Below are 25,605 nucleotides of genomic sequence, written 5' to 3' on the forward strand. Positions count from 1 at the left end.
TTTTTTTTTTTTAATTTGGTATAGCATTTTACAATTCAGCACCCAACATCCAACCAGCTGGGTATCAATTTAGCCTCTACAGTGGCTTCCCATAAAAATTTTCATTATTTTCCTTTTCACATGCCTCGTGGAACGGGTTGCGGAGATCTGCACTGCACCACATCTGTAAGAGCTGCACTCAAGAATATTCACAAGGTACACATTGAATTTAGGGACAGATTCTAAATACATTCCGCATAGTTGCTGAGGGCAGCTGTTTCTTCACAGCCCTGCAGACATCTAAGGACTCCCAGTAACAGCTCTCTCCTTGTGACAGCCAAGTGCAGCAAAGGGAATCAGACACTAACAGTTGCCATCTCACCTATCAGTTACCTTCCTACCCACAATCAATTATACAGTTAAATATCTGTTCTCAAGTACCCTGACCAGTTATCAGATTAGCCAAACTGAAGAATGCAGTACAAATACAATTTGCAATACAGAAGAAGAAAACATCCAGACCCTAATGGTAACTATAAGAGTTTTATTAAACCATCCACTTACTCAGGCATTTCAAAGGCACTAAGGAGTTCATTTTCACAGAGCCTAAGTATTATTTCAAAAAAACCATTTAAGGTACAGGATCCTAAATAGCACTGAATGTACTTGCTGCCTTTTGTGTAAGAGATGTACTCTTACACAGCAGACATTATTTATTTATTTATTTGTTTGTTTTACATTCAGATAATGGTGCAGTTCCTAGCACCTAAGGCTTAAGAGATTTATGGATAATAATGGGAGCGCATAATAAACAACACACTTGGATGTATACTAAACACAATCTGCATCAGTCAGTCGAACTGCTGGACAACTGATACAAGTATACAGATAAATGTAAAACAAATAAAATTCTTCAGCCAGTCAGGCTGCTTCTTCAATAAACACTTAATGCATTTCATAGTCTTGGACTGACACGGATAATGTATTACTTTTCTCTTTGACCAAAAGATACTACTGAATTTATTTTTTAAGCCAATGAATCTGTTAAAGCAGAAAAGAACAGTCATCCTTTTGCATTGCTACCAATAAAAATGTAGCAACCTCATCAATCATTTTGTGTTAGAGGAACAATATTGTGGCAATGTCAGGTTCTGCGCACATCCCGCTTCGCTCACAAAACAACTGCATCTTATCTACACATCAATTGTTGTTCTGAGTACAGGCTGCTTTTTTCCCAGTCACATCACTTCTTGTGACAACGCGTTTTTTTTGCATCTTTTTCTGTTATAAATACCAGTCTGTACAAATGACAACAATACAAATTCCATGTACGCCTTTTTCGTGAATAAGAGACCAAAAAAAAGAACCACAGTATTCCCTATTGGAACTCGACAACTTTATGCTGTTCTTTTTCAGTCCTTATCAATCAAAACCACTGAAGTAAAAAAATAACCTAGAGAAGACCTAGAGAAGAACTCCGGACTGTATTCATCTTTGTAAACCCATATCAAAAGCCTCTCATGAACGATTCTAGGGAAAAAGCATTTTGAACAAACCAAGCACCACAGACAAGCAGACAGTTATTTAGGCACCCTATGGTCAAAACACAGGGAACAACGTTCATCCCGCATTGATCAAAGCAGATGCATCTAATTTTCCTTTCTCTTCTATCTTTCTATGGCCAGCAATTTAAGATGCTCAGAGAAGACTTTCACAGAAACCCAGAGTCCTGCTTTTGCAAACCTGACCCAGAACCCAGATCTGAGTGCAGGACAGCATCAGCAGCGGGGCTCCCTGGGACTGAACCTGCACCTGCTCACATCCACCGCTCTGAAAGTGGCTTCCCATCCTTTCTTCCTGCCCTTCCATCCATACCCTGAGCTCTCTTAAACAATTAAATCCCACAAAACTCAGTTTAAAATGTAGCACCTATCTGGTATTCCCCTTGATTTGTTTTCATCTTTTCCGAGCCAAGCTTCTCCTCCTCAAATATTTATCCACACCTACTCCATTCATTATAATCTTCTGGTAAGGGTACTTGCATAAAGAATAAAAAGAGATATACTTAGAGCAGGAATTCACGATGACTATCTCTTATTTTCCTACTTCTCTACTCCTGAGCTATTTCTTAGGTAACACCAAAGTACGTTTTAATGCTTTTTCAACTTCACTATCATACTTGGCAATATTATTTCCTTTGGTGTTGCTCTTTCTTCCGCTTAGACACAGACCATCTGCCATCCTGCTCACCAAACTACTTGTCAGCTTTAATATCTATATGCACTGAAGGATTTTCTAGCATGAATTGTTTCCATATTTTTCTTCCCAAAGTTTGGTTTAAAGGATAGCACTGTATTGTAATGAGAAACTAACTATGAAGAAGCAGCAAAAGCCCATAGCAGATGGCACAGAAGGCACGTACCATAAATTTTCTATGTGCACTTTCTTCCACTCATTACAAGCTTATTCAAATTCTCTATTGCCAATCAACTTCAAATGGTTTTCAGCATTAAGATATTAAGCAAAATATGTCAAAATTATCCAAATTTGATTTTCTCCCCAAAGCTGATTCGTAGCTGATGCTAAGATAAAACACACAAGTTGCTCCAGTGAAAAATGTGCAGATGATCTACAGACTAATCCAACTAGAGAATCCTTGGAGTAATTCTAATGAAGCAATGGTAGGGACTGCAGCTCTAGCAGGCAACTTGACAGCTGATGAAAAACAGCGTTATCCAAAGCAACGCACGGTGAAAGCTACCATTTCTCTTAATGTCAACACTTCTATGCTTGATCTGAAAGATCAAGATGGAAAAAGTCCTGTAGCCCAGCTGTTCTGAACCACTTGATCCAGGACTGAAAAGAAGGGACGATCAAGCCTCTTCTTATACCTGGAGACTACTTCACATTTCACTAATTCTCAAGTTCAAGCTTAAATTATTCTCACTTCCAGGACAAACTCAATTAGGAAGTTGTAAGATGCAGCATTCTTTTTAGTTTTCTTATTTTGGATATGCAGAAGCTCATTAGGAATTAATTTCAGCAAGTCTCTTAGCTTGTGCGACAAAGGATTTGACAATATATTAAAAAAAAAAAAAGAGCAACAAACAACACAACCACAAAAGACCAGCCACTCACTAGAATTATGTGTTTAAATCTCATCCATATTGTCTGACCTTAATCATAGTTTGATTTGAAGAACTTATGGATCTTTTCCAAATAAAATGATTCTATAATCTTGACAACCCTGGGGAGGATTACCAGAGTATCAGGACACCAAGAACTACACAAGAATGAGAGTAGTTAGCTACTAAGAACCTGCTAACTTTTAGGAAAAAACCTTTAATTTCACAAGTACATTAATGAGCAGTAATGATCCAAGAAGCAGGTTGCTGTTATTGTGTCATTCAATTTAGAATTGAGACATACCTGAAGTATCTTAAATTAAAATTGAAGCAAGGTCTAGCTCTAGCAGAGTAACAATCTTTTTTAATTATTTTCCTCTTTTTTCTTTTTCCTTCCCCTTTTCGTTTCCACTCATGGCAACAGTTAAGAGGTGAAAAAGGAAAAAAAATACTGAAGTATTTACCATTTTATGTGCTATATTCTGCAGTAAAGGTCATGATGCTGCCAGCTGGGCTGTGCATCTCTGGACTTGAGGTTTTTCCCCATCCAGAAGGGTCCATGTCCCTGTTCCTGGTGCAGATCTGCCTCAGTTGATACTGAATAATTCCCCCTCAGCATGAAGCAGCCATATATAGAGCAGCTATAACTTTGAGTCTGCGTCGGTTTGATCTGTCGAAGTTTTGTAGTAAAAAGAGCCTCTAAATGTCACATTATAACAATTATTTTTTGAACTATTTTACTGTATGCTAATTAACCTCTGGTGAAGTAGGAAATTACACTTCCCCTATTAAATACAAAGGGAACTTAGAGGCATTTCAAGTCAGACAACTGTGGGGTGGTACTAAAAACCATGAATCTCTGCGGCTTTCCCAACATCTTCTAGAAAAAGAAGCTTCTGACTGATGCAGGGTTGAGCAATCTAGAAGTCCCAGAGAAAAAAGAGGACTTCTCTGAATGTACTTTCAAAGGCACAGAGAGTTTATAAAACAAGATAGAACTGATGCATTTTCACAATCTCCACAAGCTCCTGGAATTCCCCATACAGATGCACTTCTACATTTAAAACTATTGCAATTGTAGGTAGTTGAGAAAACATCAGAGTCCTTATTTCAAATGGGCCCAACCTATTCCTCTGCTTACAAATCTGCATAGTAACATCAACACTTAGTCAAAGAAATAGCAGCTATCAACTGTTGCGAATGTGCCACAAATCCTATTTTTTTTTTAGTTAAGAGCAGGAAAACCGTTTTCTGTTAAAATAAATTCAATAGCAAATACTGGCTTATACACAGAGTTCAGGAGCTGAAAGTTTCCTAGTTATGCAGTGTTTTAATATGTGTTGTCAGCTAATGATTTTTCTTTTTTTTCATGTGGCATTCCCTTTTGTCTTTAAAGAATACATCCTGAAAACAGAAAACAGATTGTTGTTATAGTACCGTACAGGAGTCCTGCTATGCTCAGCTCTACAGGCATTCAACCTGAATTACTCATGGCTGCAAATTTCATAGCTATAAGGAACAAAACATGGATGAGACTGATACTAGGTCTGCTCGGCTAATTTTATTTACCCTCAGTGGAAACGTACCATGTCAAAAAAACATTGATTTTTCAGAGAATATCTGTCATTGCTCATTTACTAGCTTGCTGTCTGTCATATGGTCTCTGCTGTCTATTCAATAAACAGTTATTTCCTTGTTTAGTTTGAACAGAGAATAAACTGAGCAATCAAGGTCTGACAGGACATACCAGTAGAGCTGACATGGGCTATACCATGTACTTCCAGCTTATGTCTGTGGCCACGTGAAAGTCAGTTTACACTGCTGCACTAGACTTTGAAGCTATAATACAGATAGATTTCTCCCTACGTTAGCATTGTCCCATTTTTGATGATCCTCTGATAACAGAAATGACTTTACATGTTTGATCAGTAATAAGTTTTTAAGTTGGTCATTCTGAAAGCAACGCTTCCCACTTACTTGCAAGGAAAAAAAAATAGATACATGGAGCGTGATAGAACTAATTAATAAAGCTACTTTTCAGCAACAAAACATTTTCTCCATACAGTCACCACCAATGGCTATGTATTTTTACCAGTGATGAACTAAACCACGCATACTGCACTCGTACAGATTTGCATGGTTGAGAGGAAAGCGGCTTGTCTTCACCATTGCTTTCACCACTGCTGAAATGCACCACCCACTGCCTCACTGTGCTCACATCCACTCTTTGGTCCCCATAAACCTTATGCGCGTTTCAAATGTTTTTTTTTCCTGTATGGAAGAATTCTGTTCCACACTTTTGCTTCATATGCACTTGTACACCAGACGCCATTCCGTCAGACTGCCCCTCTGCTGCCATCTGTCATTTTGTGTAAACAAAATGGAGCAGAATGATGGTGGGAAGGTTCAGCCTCTACTCCCATACTGCCAATAACCATCTCTGATACCATGGACCAATTTAATGAAATAGAAAGCACTACTTTTGGAGCAGGCCTCATCTTCTCTTACAAACCGACATCATAACCTTTGTGGCTCTGAGTTTGAGGATTTAAATTCTTCCTTTTAAAGTAAACTTCTAAGGTCACCCTCCGCCAAATGCTCCTACTTAACAGCTTAAATCCTCCCTACTTCAGAAGAACAAGAAGGCAGTGATCTGTCAGTGTAAGTAGATTGTGTACAGATCAGAACAGCATCAGATACACAGAGAGTAGAAGCTTGTTCCCAGACTGTCACCTTACCAAGCTCACTCAGCCAGCCAACCTCGACCCATGTAAAATCTGAGGCTGAGAGTAATTAGCTGCATTTAATTACTTCCATCACTAAGCTTCAAGACCATTTTTATTTGCCAGACCAATTGAGTTCCACATTAGAAAGGAATGGTAGGAGGCCTGCCTCAATGCAACCATGGGGAACTGACTTTAGTTCATAACACCAGCAGGCAGTTATCACAGAATATTGCACTATAACCCCCCACCATCAATTGCAGAAACTTGCTAAGTAGACTCAACCTGAACAAAAATGTAATTTAATCTGCCATCTGTTTTTAAGTCTTCCAGCAACATTTACAAGATTACTCGGGAATGGAACAAGTGGATTCATAATATGCAAAATTCTAGATGATGTTAAATGGCATATTCTGACCACAAAAAGAAAAAAAAAAACAACAGCTGATTAACTTTGCCTTAAACACATAATCGCATATTCCTACCACCTTCGTCTTAAGATATTCAATACTACTATACTAGATTTAAACAGTTTGTTTCTGGCTTGTGTTCCAATGGTTAGAAAATAAATACTGATTTTCTGACAATGGTAATAATGCATTGGTGTGTAGCTTTTTCATTTGGAGTTGTTCAAACATCTATATATACAACTTAAGTTTCACAACTTTCTTCTGAAGCAAGTCATCCTATCTGTAGAAGCATGAAGAATAAGGAAAAAACATCTTCAGGCTTTTAAAGCACTTAAGCCTTTGTTTACTGAACTCTGAACTAAACCTAACCTTAAAGTTTGCTTAAAACTTGGAAGGTAAACTCATAGAGACAGCAAATTTATATGACATTAATAGAAGATAAACTTCCAACAGGAACCAAACCAGACTGGAATACTTCAAGCCTTCACATTAACAAAAACATAAAACCCAAAGTTAATAACATACACATATGTATTGGTTACTGTTCATCTCCACATCCACAGGAGCGCCCTAAAAAATGCCACTGTTCGCTCCATGCCTGGGCTGCGGTTCAGATGCAGCCAGAGCCACTCAGAGGGAACTTCTCTGCCAGCAGCAGCAGACAGATAATACACTAGAGCTGCTCTGCTGCATAGCAAACGTCTTTTTAGAAGGACTTACTAAGTCAAGGGAATAAAATTTGGCACATCATCTATCAAGGAAGTTATAAACTTTCTGAGTTTTTTCAGTTAAACACAATTCATTCAGATGCTTCAAATGTGTTTCGTATCTTTTCAGTGCATTAAGGCAAAATCATCTTGTGCCATCTCTAGGGTAGGATGGTACTATAAAAATAGGTGTTTAAACATATCACAGATTTTAGGTTTAACAGTTCATCACTAGAAACAGTCGAGAAACCATAAAAAAAGCTTAAGCTTTTTGTTCCAGAAAAGGAAACAAAACAAGACATTGACCCACTCAGATCTCTGTGGTGTGATTTAGGCATTCATCTGGAAGAGAGGAAAATCAGGTCATACGGAGCAAGGTCTTGAACATGAGTTTTGCCCATAACAGGTAAATATGCCATTCTTGCCTAACTTGGGACCCCCTTTTCTGTGCAAAACCAGAACTTTTTTTCCCTAAGCTTGAAAAAGCTTTCCCTGTGAAAGTACTGTTGAGGCACAGAAAAAGCCTCAATACTGCAAATGCAATCTTTCTTCAGATAAAACTCTATTTAATAAATAAAAGCATAAAGAAAAACTAACAATAACAACAACAACAAAAAAACAGGTTAAATTTAAACATTGCCTTTCACAAACAACCCACGCAGTGGATATTTTCTCCTGATAAGCATCAGGTAGTAACCTCTTTCCGTACCTTCAGAGATAACTGGAGTCAACTCCCTAAATAAGAAAATGGAATATGGGCATATGTTCATTGTAAAAGTGCAGAGAACATTTTGGACACTAAGCTGGAAATTATGTATTTTAAATTCCACTACATGGCAAAAATAAAAAGGAAGAAAGAGAAGCCAAAATGAGATGGAGCAGACTTGCACATGAGAAGCAGTTTGTGACCTTGACATTCACCTGAAAGATAGGGATGGAATAAACAGTGAAAGCCAAACCTTGGTCTCAGAGGGGAGAGCAGGCCACTGGCGGAGCCACGTGGGAGGAATCACAGCACAGGCATGGGGCAAATGCTGAGTAGGTGTAGAGATTATTGGAGAGCAAAGAGTCGCTAACAGATGTAATTCAGATGCTAAAGGAAAAGAGCCCCTTAAATCAGGGAAGGATGTCAAGTAGATATGTCCTAATGAAAGGTAAGAGGAAAGAATAAAAACAAAGAAACTAGACAGTAAAAAACAAAACAAATAGGACAAGAGTGAATATTCTTAAACAAAACTTGTTGTACATCAAATCTTCTCTTTTTTATGATAACCCAATTGAGATGCCAAAATAGGAGTATGCAGAAGGAGAGGGAAACAAGAACAATGGTCAGAACTACTATACAACAACCAAATGAACAACAGCATGTAGAGTTCAGCTATTATATTCAGTTGGTCACTGGATCAGTACAAGACCATTCAGAGCTAGACTGTCAAAGGTGATATTTAGGTTGCTTATGGAAGTAACAAGAGAAACTTTCTGTTTGCCAGGCCTCTTCATTTGTGACTGATGATGGCAGCAAACAATCAGACTCCGTTTTTCCCCACAGCAAATAGGCACTTGCACTGAGAGCAGACTCACAAGCCTGTAAGCGCAAAGCTCTGGGAAGAAAACAAATCCCCCATTCCAAGCAGCCCACCAAGAGCTGCCTTTTCTAATCTGCTCTTTGCTTCCCTCTAAGGACAATATAGATCTCTTCTTGTCTTTAAAAAAATCATTTTCATGATCGAGATTACCAATGAAAATGATTGTCGGAACACATCTTCATGGTAGACAATTTCAAGCCCTTAATGGTCAACAGAAAAAAATCTATAGCCTAAGAGTAGTCAGACATGGAAGTCAGAATAAGATGATGGAACCTCAAAGGATTAATTAATAAAACATTTAGCAGCTTTAGCAAAACTGAGATTTTTACCTTCTTGAACTTTCTGATCCATGGAAAAATAGCTTCATAAACTTCTGGTTTCACAGAGTAAAACTGTACCCAGAACAGCTGTTGTCTGTCCTTTGTTGTCAAAAATGATTGCTGCGGAAAGCCTCAGAAAATGAGCCTCAAAATGCCTTCAAGAAGCTGAGAAATATCTTTCTTCATAAAAGAAAGATAACTACATAAATGGGGTAATCAAACTGATAATAACATTGACCCCTAGTGTACTCAGCAAGATTACCATCATCCTGGAAAGAGACATACATACACTCGACCCCCAAAGCATCATGTATTCACAGCAAGGCAAAGCACTTACTGCATTAATATTGCATGATACACTTACTCGAAGTTTTCTTTAATGAGCCAAGATTGTTCAAATAAGCTGTCTGAATGCTGATAGAAGCTTCAAGTGAAGTGCAAAGTCTAACATAACAACAATAATTGCCTTAATGAACACCTTTGCAGCGGAGTACAGATGTAATGCAAACAGTGAAGTTCAGTTAGGAGCATGGAGACTCTTACAAGGTACGTTTGAGTTTGGGAAGTTTATCTGGAAACTCAACCCAAATGCTTTGAGATGCTTAAATTCTTAGGTATGAGCCCTTTAATGCTTTTAATCTCGAAGTGATAAGCATGTTATAGACTGTTCAGTCTGTAAGAATCAGGGCAGACCTCATCTTCCTGACACTTATTACTTACACCTATGCAATGTGACTAAACCAGTAGTCAGGCCAGTGTATCAGCCACCCCACAACTTTGTGATTTATCCACACACTCATTGTTGCTCTCTTTTCTAGAATCCCTTTAACACAGAACCACTAATAAGGAGAGCCAGAACACTCAGTTCAAAGTTCGATTTCATACAAATGGGAGTATTTAAAGGCATGTGAGTAGTTGTCAGTGAGAAAAATACATCTCTGTTCTCCATGAGTTCTTACTATCTTCTGCAAGAGGGCATCTTTATGCAATCTATACCATCTCAATCGAACCTGAAGATTTAACATCAGAAACAGGACTAAAGCAATGAAATAAAGTGAAACAGCAAAAAGCTATTTGGACATTCAAGTAGCTAATTTAGAGAAAGGGAAACCTGAGGAAATGAGCGTTTTTTGTTTAAATCACTGACACGTTTTATGCAATAATCCTGTGTGCCATCTCACAACGAACACCTTCGTTCATGCTTCTCTCCCTAAGTGTAAAGAGCTATGGTTGTTGCACTGCTGAATTTTTGCCTTACAAGGCCTGCAAAAGCGATTTCACAAGCTAATCTACTGACTGCCCTGTCCATACAGGCAAAATCAGAGATGTCTGTTTGAGATGATCAGAGGTTGACACTGGAAGGAACATCTTGCTGGTATGAAGAGCATGCAAGTCAGAAAAAAGCTAGCTGCTCAGACCCATGGGCTAAATAAGATGGTTCCAGAACATCCCAGAATATGTACTTCATGCTATATATACTTACGGTTCTTCAGACATGGGACAGCCAAAAGCTGATTTAGGCAACCATAGCGTGTTTGTAAGAACAGCAGGCAGGAGAAGCTGACGGCTTGGAGTCTTGTCACTTCAGAAGGTGCTTGTTTAGCATATGTGCCGCGCCACCTTCTCCTTCACGCACCAAGATGAACCCAGCGCTCGCGGAGGAGCAGGCTCGCCAGTGGGAGAGCACGATTCACAGCTCTGTCCTTTATATAAGAACGTAACCTCTATTCACAGCCATCTGCTGGGACTGTTGTATAAGAAGCCATAATCTACCGTTGCTGCCATCACATGGTAAAACTCCTTAAAATACACATGTGAGAAGCACTACACAAAGACCTAGAAATTCTTTAACTAGATGCAAGTTCCAAATATCACAGATGAATGGTAACTTGGGAAAGGCAGCCTTTAAGTTTCTCTACATGGGGCGCCTGTAATTTCCTCCTTGATTTCTATAATCTGCGTCATACAGGAAAATACACTGATTAAAACTTCTTGTGGACTCTGATTTGCAATGCTCAGCATCTCAATTTGGGATTTACTCCAAGATCAAATAATAATGTTTTCAATTTCATTATCAACATTTCACATAGAAGCAGTTTTTTGAAGTAACAGTAGGCAATTACTACTAGGAAACTACTACCAGTAGTAGGAAAAGATTCCTGAGGTTTTTTCCCCCACTGTCAATTATATTTCATCTACCTGATACCATCACTTCTCCACAGATTTCTACTGACATAGTCTTTACAAGTTAAGAACAGAACACCAATGTTGTAAAAGGCATGCCAAAAATAGTCATACTTTAACTACGACTACTTTAAAAGAAAGTTTCTGAAAATAATTTTGAGTAATCAGATGCTAAACATTCTTGCCTTCCAAGAAGAGACATGAACAGAGAATGAAGAACTGATGATCCTTCAAAACTAATAAAAGGATTCTAGTCAAATTCAGACATATTTTCTACTTTTCCAAACAAACCCATGCGATTTCTTATTTTTATATTATTAAACAAAACTATAAATTTAGCAAAGGCTGACAACTCTTCTAAAACTACATTATGAAACTGAAAGCCAATGTAACCCCCTTGAATCTTTTCAGACAAGACATCCAGGGGAAGAACATAAAACACAGATTTTTAAAATCTATTCTGTAGTAGCAATAGTAAACCCACTAAAAACCATTTCTACTGCACATTCTGCATACCACTTTGTACATTTGTAGAAACGAATATTAATTCTAGCTGTTTCTTATGCATTTTAATTTGGGTTTTGAAGATAGTATGAAAATTACATTGTCAAAACTGATCATGATTTTGAGCACACATTGTGTGCTCACTGAAACAGCAGCAAACTTGTGATTTCACTTAATCTCTTTTGCTTTAACTTTCTGATGTGCTCTGACAAAGAACGACTTTGTGCTTCCATCAATTAATGGCAAATTATTTTACTAAGGCTGAGTCCATCTTGCACCTCTATTTTGAACATTTCAGTCTTTCCTGCAGAATAAAGCTTACGTTCCTACTTCAAAACAAAAAATAAACAAACAAAAAACAAGAAAAACACAAAACTGATACTATTTGCACACAAGAAAATTTTACAGTGTCAACAGAACTCAAATTAAGAAATCCTCCTTCTACAGTGTGTACTCTGAGGTCTCTACCCTCATTTGACCAAAGAGATGGAGAGGCACGTCCCTGCTTTCTCAGAGATGTCTTTTCTTTCTGAATTCACCCTTCCTCAGGTTTCATGTTCCCCAGACCGCACTACAATATGATGCATCTTTTCATGTCTATAGAAAAATTCATGAAAATTTTTCAAGTTATTCAAGTCTCTCTTCCCCTTTATTGCTATTTCTATAACAGCAATTCCTTCCTTTCAGTTTTTAATGCATCAATACTAATTAACGTTATTCACAATGTATTTAAACCGGCGGAATTCTCTATTTAATTTAAAAAATAAACAGTGGTTAAAAGAAACGTCTTGCTAACTTGATAGGCACTAAAAGATCTTAATCAAATCTTTGACTGCCACGGACTTGACCCAATCATTGCTGCCACACATCTTAAAATCTGATTTTACAAGGCAAAAAAATATCACCTTTTGACTATTTGTCTTGGCAAAAGCTTAATATTCCCAAGTAACAATGATTTTTATAGTGAACATGCTGTTGATGTCACTCTTCACTTTGATTGGCGTAAGTGCGTAAAACTACTGCTATTAGAACGGAAAGTTGGCCTGTAGCTGCTTGTTCTGTATGATTTTTTTTTTAACACAAAGCATTTTTAATAAACAGATGACAACTTCTAGAATAAGTATTGCAGAAGGCCTTAAAAACTCTCCATTTAATTTTTTATTATTATTTTTTTTGAGACAAAGCTAAGACAGAACTCAGGTATAGATATGTATTTCAAAAAACCCTCTAAGATTAAAGAAGCTGAATGATTAATCCATTTTAGAAGGATTGCTCTCCATAGTATTTAGATATCTGCCTCTGGCAAGGCAGGTCCTCATATTGTCCTTAGCTTGTCTTCTACTCCTAACTGCTACTCCCTACCTTCAAATGCTTTCTAAGACAAAAATTTTATTTACCCCTATGTCTTCCAGAAATCAAAAGAGGAAGAAAAACATTTGAGAAGAATATTGACAAAAATCACAAACATTATGTAAAGTTGACAAATTGTTCAGGTTCTAAAAAAAATCCTTCAGTAAGAGACTCAAAAGTTTCACTTATTTTATCCATACAACTTGAAAAGAAAGAATTTCTTTAAATATTTTACAGATGTCCTCTATTAAGTAACAGTTCCTCTGAAGACTGCTTTCACTGTGTCCAGCGCAGCAGTTTAGCAGAACCTACAAAGCTAGATATGCTCAAAGCAGGAGGCTGAGCCTCCTGAGCTCTGCTGAGAACTCCAGACTTCTCTTTCAAATTAAATTATCCTATGATCTTACAAATAGAAAACCAGAGGGGAAAAAGGCACCTAAAATCAGACTGAAATGCACAGCTTTAAGACTAACGTAACCACTAAAGCTTCTCAAATGGGATTATCCAGGGCAGTGGGCTGGCATACTGCTGAAACCATAGGCACACGTGTAAGCTCTAAAACTTCCCATTTAGACATGACCCAGGAGTTCTAAAGAAAAAATGCATTTCTATCAATAAAAAACAGAAAAGTCACTAGGACTTTGGAGGAATAAAGCAAGGAGTGTTCATGTCTTGAGGCCATGAAGACATTCCTAGGGAAACAGTTTCATTTTTAACTACCTAGAAGTTTCTCTACTTATTTATAGCCCCAGAGTCTTATAGGAGAGGGTTTTTGATCCTTTACTACATAAAGAAGTAATCTAAGGACAAATATCTGCATAGTCCAGACATACAGCTTGCAGGTTTGTCTTTTATGAGATTCAAAAAAAAAAACCACCAACATGATTTGTGTCATGTTGGCACAAGTAAGGGTTGCCACAAGTTAAAGCTAAGTCTACAGGAACGAGACTTCTGACATTAGAAAATCTGGACAGACAAACCCAAAGCATAATGTGACTGTGTTGGTGGAAACTGATGGACAAAAAAATATCAGGATAGAAAGAAAGTGCACATTTTAACAACAACAAAAAAATCCTGGCTGCGAACAAATTTTGTCTGGAATCTGAAATTCTCAGAGAAGGGACTATACAAAAACCTGTTACTAGTGACCCACTCACACTAGTTTTAAGTTGTTAAAAAATGAAGTCTGATCAAACTGCAGAAAGAATTACATGATCACATTGTCTGCAGTAGCAGAAGCATGGCTTAATAACCTTAAAGTTTTCCATCCTATTTTCCTATTTCTAGAAAATAACGCATTTATTTTGAAAAACGACAGGATGGGATTCCTCTTCATTTATGCTTTTAAGGTCAAAAGGGAAAACTCAAGTGTTATTATGTCTCATATGAAATTAATACTGCACATTATAAAACTGAAATACATTTTCCTTTGCATGGCAAAATAGCTTTTGAAACTATTAGGGATAAATTACTTGAGAATTGAGTTCAACAGAATTTGGTGAAAAAATATCCACCATCAAATAATGCCTATATGACAAACTGCTTTCTTGATTGCTTTCCTCTACACTTTAGAATAGATGCAGAGAGAAGTTAAAGCTGTAGAGGTTACATTTCGCCTCAAAGTAAAAATGAATTAAATAGAATATCTGCAGCCTAGGTACAACTTACCTTTCAAGACTCCTTGGGCCAGGCAGGTCTACTCCAGAACACTATAAAGGATAGTATGTGAGTACATTTGTACAATTTAGGCTGTATAGAAGTTTCCAATCCTACAGATACACACAGGACTACACATGCCTGAAAAATGACTTGTACGTAAAGTTAAATAAAAGCTTCATTTATAATGTTGAAAACCTAAGTGGTAACCATTGCCATGAACCATACATGTAAGAGGAGTTAGCTCAAATGGAGAAAGCTGAAGCAATATTTCAAATATACTCCTTTCATTTCAGTACGTGAGTGCTATCTCACGTTAGCCATCCCTCCATACATGAGGGAGGGGAAGATTGAACAATAATTGATAGGCTTTTACTGCCCTGTTTTACAAAGACTGATGGCTTCTCTCCTCTTGATAGTGACACTGAGCACGAGTTGCACTGTCATGCAACAGGCAGCCCTTTTCCCTTTTTTGGCCACATCATTCATTTTATTAGATTTCTTGCTGCTCCCATGCTTTTATGTGGTTTCACACATGTTCCAAGATTAACCAATATATTTTGTTTTTATATGTAAATTCAATTTTTGCTTTTTCACTTACATTCAGAAAAACTAGCTAATAGAAGAGAAATTAAATGAAGTGAAAGAGCAAACTTATAGCATCTGCGATGGCTCCCATGACTGAAGGTCCTCTAGAAGGTCTTGCATTTACCATGTTTTGGCATTGCTATCTTTCCATCTTAAATCTGATTTCTTATCAGTTTGATCCTAACTTTGACCTGAAAATGGGTAGCAGGTGGCAGATATGACTGCAAGAAGGTACTCCTGCAAGAAGTGACTCCTTACTGAGTCACTGAAATTGCTTCGTGAATTCTGAAACACCATCAGTGGTTTCAAGAGGATTCCCAACAACAGCCTCTTAAATGTAGCAGCTGTTCACTCTAGCTAGGCAAAATGCACATGATATAGCATGCAATAATGCATATAAACTATTACCTGAATTGAACCTTATCTGTGCTGTACAGTGAAGATGTGCCTAATATAGCCATAAATGAGGTAAGAAGCTGCATTTGGCCTGGTATTAGAAGGAAAGCACTGCAGAGCCATATCACATTGTGGAACTTCAGACAGAAGCCACACAGAACAAGATAGGTTTGTCTTAGAGGACTACTACAAAAATATACTATTGAGCATATAAATATTATAATGATAAATTTGACTTGATAGTTATTTTCTGAGTGTGGCTCAAATTTACTTCCCATTTAGTAACGAATGAATGTTCTGAAAACTTAAGTTGCACTATCACAGGCAAGGAAAGTTTAAAAACATATAGCTTCAACCTTTCATACATTCAATCTTCAGTGAAGATAATTAATATCAGATGTACTACGGGAGCTTAGAAAACCTTACTACAAAAAACCCTAGGTAATACTTACAAGACTCGTGAGCTAGAGTTGCTTATAAAACTTGATTGACACCAGTGTTGGCTTTGCACTGTCCCAACACAAGAGCACTCATTTAAGTGTCCAGCTTTTGGAACTGAGCCTTGTGTTTAAAGAAATGGCTGCTTTCGGAAGCCACCTCTCAATTCACAATTTAGCATCCTTTAGCAGTTACCTTTCTGATCTGAACAAACATTCAACTGCAAAACTAAATTTTTGTGAATCAACACCAGAGTCTTTGGAAATAATCATGTTGCACTTGACTGCCAAAAGAGCGTCAAATACGTTTTACGGTTTTCAGATTACACAAACTATAATTATTACTGATACTGAAAACTAATTTTCAATGTGATATTCATTTCTTCTCACTAGAAGGGAGATAAATACTTGACTGATTTAACTCCTGAATAAAATACTGATGTTATCACTGTCCAGCTGCAAAGGAAAATGAATAAAATCTGTCTTTCACAAGCATTATGCATAGAACAAGTACAGATGTGTATACATACCAACACTGTATTTGAACACAGAAATGGAGCTGAGCTGCAACTTCTTCTCTTTTGAATGGAAATGAAGACTAAGTACAAGGTGCATTTCAAAACCAACTTGGAAAATACCTAATTCACATTTACCTTCTTTATTTTGGCAGAAGAGCACTTATTGGGCCATAGGAGCATCCAGACCTATGTCAATGTAGTCAAGGTCTTCTATTCGTAGAGAACCTTAATAATATATTTCTAAATATGAGCCTTAATGAATAAAACTAAAAGAAAGGGCATTTCAGTAGAATTTTAGCTTCATACTGGGCAGAAACAGGTAGCTGAATAATTTTATGATTTTATGGAAACACAGAAATAAACTGGAGCGTCTCCCATGTTAAGACAAACAAATTTGTGCAACTAGAAGAATGCTGCAAATAAAAAACAAAAGTACTATCAGCAGCATGCAAATCCCGCAGGGCTTTTGGCCTTGTTAGATGCATCTTAATACAGGGGTCTCTTTCTGGGCTTTATTTATCACCTAAATAAATTTAGTGAAATACTATACACCTCTGCCCTTGAGAGAATATCACCTAAGTCCATTGTTAAAAACAATCAGGTAGGTACCACTATGCCCTTTCACTAGTTCAGTTTCCTTTCCCCTAGTTTTTGGGATGCAAAGTACCTTTTTCCTAGAGTATATACAACTGCTATTTTACACATTCACACAAGACTTGGCAGAGATAAATATCTGCCTATTCATTATAGACTCTGCACTTCACAGTTAAAGGTCAAGCAAAAGGAAAAGCAAAACCAGATACTAAGCCAACTATAATGGGAGCTATACAACACACAGAAGTACAAAACAACAGGTATCTTTGGCAACAGGCTTTCACATTAAAAAGGACAAGAAAATAAAGAGAAAGCACAAAAAAGACTTAGAAGAACAAGCATTGTTCTTCAAAAAGCACAGACAAAACAATCCAAATGACATTTTAAAGCGTACCCCAAAAGCAGAAGACTTAAATACATTAGAGTTTCCAGAAATAAGAATAAAAATGACACATTGGGTATGACCCTTTGCAGTATGTCACTTCACCTGAAAAATTAATACGAATAATGTTCATCAGTAAATGGATTTTCTTCTAAAAATTTTTATCTTGGCTAATATTTTTTTCACGTATTTTTAACAGTCAATAGAATTTATAAAGTGGGACAGATGAACAGAACATACGCATAGGTATTCTAGCACACACTGACAGGTGTGATAGAAAGTTCTGTTCCACATTAATAACTGAAAGCAGCACATCTTTACTCCGTAAACACAGAGCAAGGTCACTCATATAATGAAAAATATGGTTTTGTGTAAACTGAAGGAGAAATAATAAATAATAAAGAAGATATTGCGTAGACATTATAATCTCTGAGGCTCTGGACAACAAGCACTTCTTTTCTCTGAAGGGACCACTCTGCAGCCTGAATTCATCTATTTTTATGTCACATAGTTTTACTCGTTCTCAAGTCAAAAGTGGAGAACCATGAATACTTTGGCTTCAAAAGGGATAGCACTAATCCAAATCGTAAGGAATCAAGTTTCCTAATGGCCTGTTCTGCTGCAGTGCAACATGCTTTATTAGCACAGAGACTGGGGGACGTGTACTTCTGTTTTAATCAACAAATGCAATAGAGATCCCTGCACGCAACTACAAAGGTCCATAATACATTTTTGTGACAACAGGCAAAGGGTCATCTCGTGCAGCAAGAGTAGCCTCCAGAACAGAGTAAATATGTAAGAAAAACATTTGACGTACTTGGATCTGACAAGATTGAGTCGGTTTTCGGCAAAAATTGGTCACAGCGGACTCCTTGGTAGCCCTCTTTGCACCTGAGAAAAAGGGGATAAATGACAAACATACGCATGCGATAGTAGAAGGTTAATTTCAAGGCAGCAACTCAAAAGAATTTTTCCCTGTCAATGTTGTGAGGGACGTGCATATTTGGAGTTATTTAAATTATTATAGAAGCAAGTTTCTGAAACAGACAAGGACCACACAAAATAATAATTATTTTAAGGATTTCCCCACAATTATTTCTGGTTATTGTAGAAACTATTGAAAGAAGTGTCAGTTAAGTGCAATTCTTCTTTTAAATATTAAATTAAACAACAGTTAAACAGCTAAAAAACATCTTCACTCAAATAGACATTTGCAGATCAAATAAACTTATTAGATAAAACAAAGTTTTATAAAGTTTCTGTACTGCACAAAACCATGAGATTTGCAATGCATTCATCTTTGGATGTTTCAGTAAGTAGGGAACACTTATCCAGACATTTATTTTAAGACAAATTCCAACTGTATTTAAGAGATAACGAGTTTACGCTTGATAGACAAGGCATTGCTCCTAAGTGAACTTTCTTAGATATCCACAGAAATACAATTCAAATCGTATAAACTAGAATATCCCACTGTCTTAATAAAACCAAATTTGCTTTGACTAGAATTCTAATACCATTATTTATCTTGAATCCTTACTTAAAAAAACTCCATTTAATACATTTGGGCTGTTCTTAGAACAATCCCTTTCATTTCAACTAAGCACACTGAAATCAGGCCTTTAATTATTTATTCACTAAGCAGTTTCACAAAGAGAAGTGATGGGCAGTTTAATTACAAATGATAGCAACAGGGACTCCGTATCTCACCAAGTTCCTGAGCATCACCCAAACAATATGCTCAAATCAGAATCACTGTCCTCATTAGGATTGACAACTGTAACTTGAATTCTGTGATAACGTCAGGAACAGAAGTTAATTCTTCCTTCACAACATTTCTACTCAGATTTCCTCAGAAAGTTGCCTATTAAAATGCTTTTTGATTAATAAATTGATACCTGAGAAGTGCATCTTCACCATAATTGATACAGGGATTAGAAAGCATATTTGTGAAGAAATCTATAAATTATAAGAATTCCCATCAGACACAAAAATCTACAGTAAGAGGAAGATTAAAAAATATTGATTTTATGTCAAATCTTGCTTTGTGCCTTTTTCTCTTAAAAGCTTTTTGCTTTCTTCCCAGTGGTACTTTGGAGATCGGTTTCTCATTGGTAATTGTCTATCTGTAAAGCAGACCGGAAAAAAACAAAATCAGATCCTATGGCAGTGGTCACAATTTACCAGTCAAGGAAAAAATGCTCTGAAGATATTTGCATATTTGTCTTTTTTTTTCCATGCAATATATTCACTTAAAAGATGTCCATTAGTCAGAAAAAGCTCAAGAGGTCATAATAAACTCAGACACTGCTGCATGCACTTTTTTGCATCCAATTATGAAATACCTGACGTTGCCTCACATGGAACAGAAACTCATCTTCACGTTCTTGTGGAGGTTTGGTAGAGCTCATTTCCAAGCTTAAGAAGAGCATTCAAGGGTGGCAATATTCTTTTCTTTGCACTAGCATTTTCTATTAACATTTTAACAGATATTTGTGCCAGTCCCACTTACTACCCTATTCAGACTTGCAACCAAACTGTTGGTTTGCAAGTCATACAGATCATTCATCACCTAGTCCAATGCAGCAATCACAGAGCAGTAACACCTGCAGGAGCTGAACTTAACGCACACTAGCGTGATGCACACTACCAGGCAGGGCAATGCAGAACAGTGCTATCAGTACCCTCATACCAGCAGGATTAGCCCCTTCCCTCCCCTCCAACAGTCATCAGAGCTAGCAGAGACAGGAGTCTGCTGCCTTCCTTCCATATTGTTCCACACTCTTTATAACAAAACAAACTTTGCTATCTCATTTCACCATTGAGTAAGAGTCTGGACCATTTATTTCAGCTACCAGACATCCCTGGTTAATTAATTGCTCATGCCAGAGTTGAAGGAGAAGAGTTTGCTGCCAGGGCATGCAACAAACTGAACGTCACTACTCCAATCCTACCAACTGTCAGGGGCCAAACATCGGTCTTATACTTCAGGAAAATATTTGTTCTATCTGGCAAATGAGGCTTTGAATATTCTCATTTCCACTGAATGCTGTTCATAAGAGTTAGAATTTATCAGCTGCAAATACTACAGATGCATATAAAGTTGATGGCCTTGCAAACGGCGTGGTATAAAACTGGTAAAGTATTGCCCAGGTATAGGATCAAGTTAGATTAACTTCTATGGCTTTCATTTCCTAACTTTATAAGAGCTGTGGGTTGGAATGGAATATATCACTGTCCCCTCATTGTACACCTCCTGCCTTGTATAACTCAGCATCTCTGGAATCCGACTGTGCACTGCTGCTACTATGTATTCAATCTGGAAATAATAATGGTGCTGTGTTTCTTCTCTTAAAAATGAATTGGCTATCTCATCAAACTATTATTTCTATCTTGACTATACATACACTGTTGCTACTTCAGTGTGAAACTGAAGCATATGGTAATCAACTGGTTGACTGACTTGGATGAGTCTAAAGTAGCATTTTCACTTACCTGTACACTTGGATGAACATGCCAAAACAAGCATTTAGTTTTGTTATTTTCAAAATTGAGTACAGAGGTGGCTGATAAGGAATAAATAAGATACTTTAATATAAAAATGTAATGTTACACTAAGCAAAGTACTATAGCCAGCCATACATAACTTGTGTTTTAAACAATGTGTCAATAAAAATAAAACTAAGTTCCCTAGCTTTATTATCAAATGATTTTTGAAATCCATAAGACAACAAGTAATAAGAATAACTGCTTTGTCAACATCACGAATTTCATATCTTTGTAAAGCAGTCTTGTCAAATTGAAGCCTTTTAAAATGTACATTTGACAGTTATAACGTTGAAATACAATAAAAGCTGATGTTGTGGCACCCTATAATCTCCTCTGAAGTATCAGCCATCCATTCTACACTGGGAAATGTGATGGTTGTACTCACAGCACCTGATAAGTCAACATGCTGTTAATTGGCATCACACCTCTGAAGGAAAAAAACTAAAACCAACAAAACAAAGAAACCCCGTCTTACAACTATACTGCAACAACAGTTTTTTTTGTCACATTCAGAAGTATATAGAAAAGCCCAACTGAAGTCGTTAAATATTGCCACACGGTGCAAATCATTGCATTTATATTTGTGGTTGTATTAAAAAAAAAAAGCTGTGAGCAATCAGGAAAACCTTGATAAATACTTAGATACAGCTGACTGTACAAATGATCACTTAGTTATATGACAAGCAAGGGTTTATTAGCAATGCCTTCAGAGAAGAAAGAAAGAAACAGTAGGATGAGATATTGCTCATAGTCAAGTGAAAGCTCCGACCTGCACGTGAGATTGCAACTTTCACCTATGAGTTGGAACTGCAGTGTGAGCTCCAACTCAATAACAGAACACATGTAGCTCCTAAAGTGCTGTGTTCTATTAACAGAATTGGACATATGCTCAAGTGCAGACCACGGTGAAAGTCTCCATAAATAGAATTACTGTTTCATCGCAAATTAAATCCGAGTGAGGAATCCACTATTTTTTACTCTGATTTTCACCAATATAATTTTATTTATCTACACTTGAGAACAAAATTATCAGCAATAATTGTTATGATTTAAAAGTGGTACGAAAAAAATCCTAAGTAAAGCCAATATGAAGCTGCTAAAAATCCTGAAATACAGAACATGCTTAAGTGATAGCTGCTAAATTCAGACAGGATTACTTAATGTTGTGTTCTACACATCTTGCACTTGGTAATATTATTTCTCAAAGATGGTGTTTTTTTAAGGTTAAGCTTTACTGTGCATTGCACTTACGTAGTCACTCACAACCTCCTTTCCGTGGAAAGCTACATACAGTAACGTTTTTCACTCCTCAAGGTAAGGTCTTTTGGTCCTTGCTCTACTTACGCACATTTTGACTTACAAATCAAAAAGCAAGGAAATTATTTTCTCATCACACCAGTTAATAGCCACTGAACCAAAATATAAATGACTAGAAACCATACATAACAGCATCTTCTATTTATTCTCTCAGTGAGGGTTCAGAGATCATAATAAAGAGATGTTCGAGTGGTCAATAAATTTTGATCACATACTTATTCACACACACAGCATACATCACACTCTATCCTGGATTAGAGTGTCAGCTATGTAACAAATATATACTGCAAGTCATGACGTTCCATGGGCCATTGGGTTGTATCAAAGCCATGTGTGGAATATGCTACAAACAATGAAAAATAATTTCTCTGTTGTGCAAGCAAGCTAAAGTTCAGCTTCTCTGCTTCCAGCTGGAATGACCTTCACAGTAAACAACAGAAATTTGTATGAGCATTGCTCCAAAAGCAATGCTTCCTATTTGATTATTGTGGTCTTTCCTAGCCTAAATATCCAGCTGACCCTCTCCATACCACACAACTGTGACCCTCTGATCCAGCCCATTGGATCCCTCTAAACAGCTCTCCAAACCCAAGCAGATGAACACTCCTGCCCAACCTGGCACTGGTCAGATACCCACCCAGTGTATGCTAAGACCACTCCCCACCAAGACTACCAACACAATCTCAAACACAGCCAGTCCTAATCTCAAGCTCCATGGAAGACCATCTGTTGCCAGCTGCCAATCACATCCAACACCATCCACAACAACTCTGACATTGCTCAACCCACCATCAGTATTCCCAACCCAGCCATAAGCAGCCAGCCTCTCCAAGAGAATGCTGTGGAAAACAGCATCCAATACTTTGCTAAATGCTGAAGACCCATGTGGGGTCTTCACATCACAGAAGGAGATCAAGCCAGCCAAGCTGGACTGCTCACTTGACTACAAATAGATATCAGCTGGGTCCAGCTACCCTATACATGCTATGTCCTTGTATTCTTCCTGAAAAAATAAAGATAAAAATAAAAATAGAGATAACCATTTATTCTCAAAAAAATACAAGGAAAAATAATGATAATGAAAAATAAAAAACTCAAAAGAGTGAAGAGAGACACCTCTGCTTCTGAGACATCTCTAATCATGTACAGACAAGTAAAATAGTTGTGTATTAATCCTTGGAAAGTTAATAGTTTTATCAGGTATTATTTACACCCAACAGTGTTCATACTAAAATATAATCGTAGAAGGAATGTTTTAATTCCAAATGAACTAAGCATTACTGCAGACTTCTCCCAGAAACTGCTGCAGACAGGGAGCACTGCTGAGAGAGATGACATTTTCCTCTTTGCTAATCTGTTTCTGTAGTTTCACAATGGAAAGACTTTTCCAAGATACTATGACCTTTCAAAACTGTTTCATGAAAGGTTCGTGTAATAACTTACAAGCAATCTGTTAAAGGAAAAGCCATGGCTTTTCTTAATTGCAAAGTGAAGGTGGGAGTGAGGCTGTAGGAGCTTAGGCTGCCAGTGGTCAGGTCTCAGTAACACGTGCAGCAGGGGGCACAGAAGGAAAGAAGAAGAGGAGGAAGGGTGGCAGCACCTAGTACAAAACCAGTTACAACAGCCTGTAATAGCAACACAGCTAAGTGGCATTTCATTAATTCTTTTGATCTATTTAACACCCCAGCATATGCATCTGAATAAAGCTTAATGTCTTCCCAAAACAAAAATGCTGGATTTTAAAACTCTTATAAAATGGCAGTTTTTCCTCAGGGGTTTCCACTAGTGAAAAACAAAGCACGGTTTACATACAAATAGCATTATGTACTTAAATTATTCTTTCTTACTATTGATGTTTTGCACTTAGATATGTTTTTCCATTCCTACTATACACTCAAGTTTCACGTTCATACTGTGAATCATGCAGCAACACAAATTCAGTTCCCTGCTTCAAACTTTTAGTTTGAAGTGTGCAACTGCATTCTTGAGAATTTTTTTTTGTGTAAAATCTACAACACAACAGAGAAGAAACCTTCTGTATAGTAAAGGTTTCAAGTACAGATTTGAGTTTAAAACAAACAAACAAACAACAACAACAAAAAAAAAACAAAAAAACCACCAAAACCAAACGACTTTGTAATTTATTTTGTGATTAAGTCAAGGCATGTATCTCTTTTTCTCTTTCATTTTTATTAAAAAAAAAGTTGACTTCTGTGAAAATATATCATACAAATCTCAAAGAATGGACATTAAGAACTTTGGAAAAAAAATCACCATCCTGTCAATTTTCTTTAAAAATCTTGCAATCGTTAAAAGTAAGTAGAGCAAGTAACCATGAAGAAAATTATATTCAATAGGTATCCAGAGAAGAGTGAAAAAGTTTTCCTATATCATTTGACCTAAAGCCAGGCTAGTTAAAAAACTCTAACTTCAATAGGGAAATTGAATAAAACTTCGTAAAAATCATGGTATTTTTCAGGCTAGAAATTGTCAGTGCAGCTCTCTGAAAAAAGAAGTACTATTATGCACTTGTTGCAAATGGCATAGAGATTTAAAGGTCATACCTACAAAAACCCATGTCATTGCCTAGACTTACATAATACAACTTTCAACTAATTTGTTGACTTCGGTCTTTCAGGTTCCTTTAGCCTTGGAGAAGCAAAATGGGGATACTTTAGTAAAATTGGAATTCTCTAACTCCTCTGTATTAACCATTGAAATAAATGAGGCTTTTAGCATTTAAAAGGAGTTATGTGGATTTCATTTAAATGCCTCGTTCAAGGTCATGCAGAAAGTAACAAATTACCATTTCTCTCTTTCTCTGGGTGGTTTTCTTTCTATTTCATAAAGAGTAGTTCAGAAAAAGAAAAAAAATTGGCAAGATGTATCAGAAAAGCCATTCAAGTTCTCCAGGCCTATGGCAGTATCTGAACTAGTGATTTCCTACTCTTCTTAGCAGACGAGGTTTTGAATTTTGAAAGTGTTCCCTTACACAGGAAAAAAAAAGTTAATACAATTAATCAACGCACATATCCCATGCAGAATTGTTGTGTTGTGGTTGTAGACTTGAGAGTTCACTTAAAATTCAGGTTAGCTCCTTTATCCTGAAATTCACATGTATTGTTTGACAGATAATTTGTATCAAAATTTACTTGCAGCATACCCACACAAATTGATGGTCAGTGAACGCACAGGTTTTCGGCTTTTCACATGAGTGAGAATTACCTCCTCTCACTAAGGATAGTGAAACTCTTCAGAAATATTTTTTCTCTTTTTTTTT

General features: G+C 36.9%; 1 protein-coding gene across 2 annotated transcripts in view; it reads right to left on the reverse strand.

Moving 5' to 3' along the window:
- The window catches only part of NRG3 (neuregulin 3), a 285,382-nt gene that overhangs the window by 89,146 nt on the left and 170,631 nt on the right, over window positions 1–25,605 (reverse strand). For both annotated transcript variants that reach the window (XM_019618006.1, XM_019618004.2), the window contains exon 3: window positions 18,277–18,350. In XM_019618006.1, coding sequence (XP_019473551.1) covers window positions 18,277–18,350 — 74 coding nt within the window. The remainder of the gene's footprint in view (window positions 1–18,276; window positions 18,351–25,605) is intronic.

Source organism: Meleagris gallopavo, chromosome 8 (genome assembly GCF_000146605.3).
Source record: "Meleagris gallopavo isolate NT-WF06-2002-E0010 breed Aviagen turkey brand Nicholas breeding stock chromosome 8, Turkey_5.1, whole genome shotgun sequence".
Lineage (NCBI taxonomy): Eukaryota > Metazoa > Chordata > Aves > Galliformes > Phasianidae > Meleagris > Meleagris gallopavo.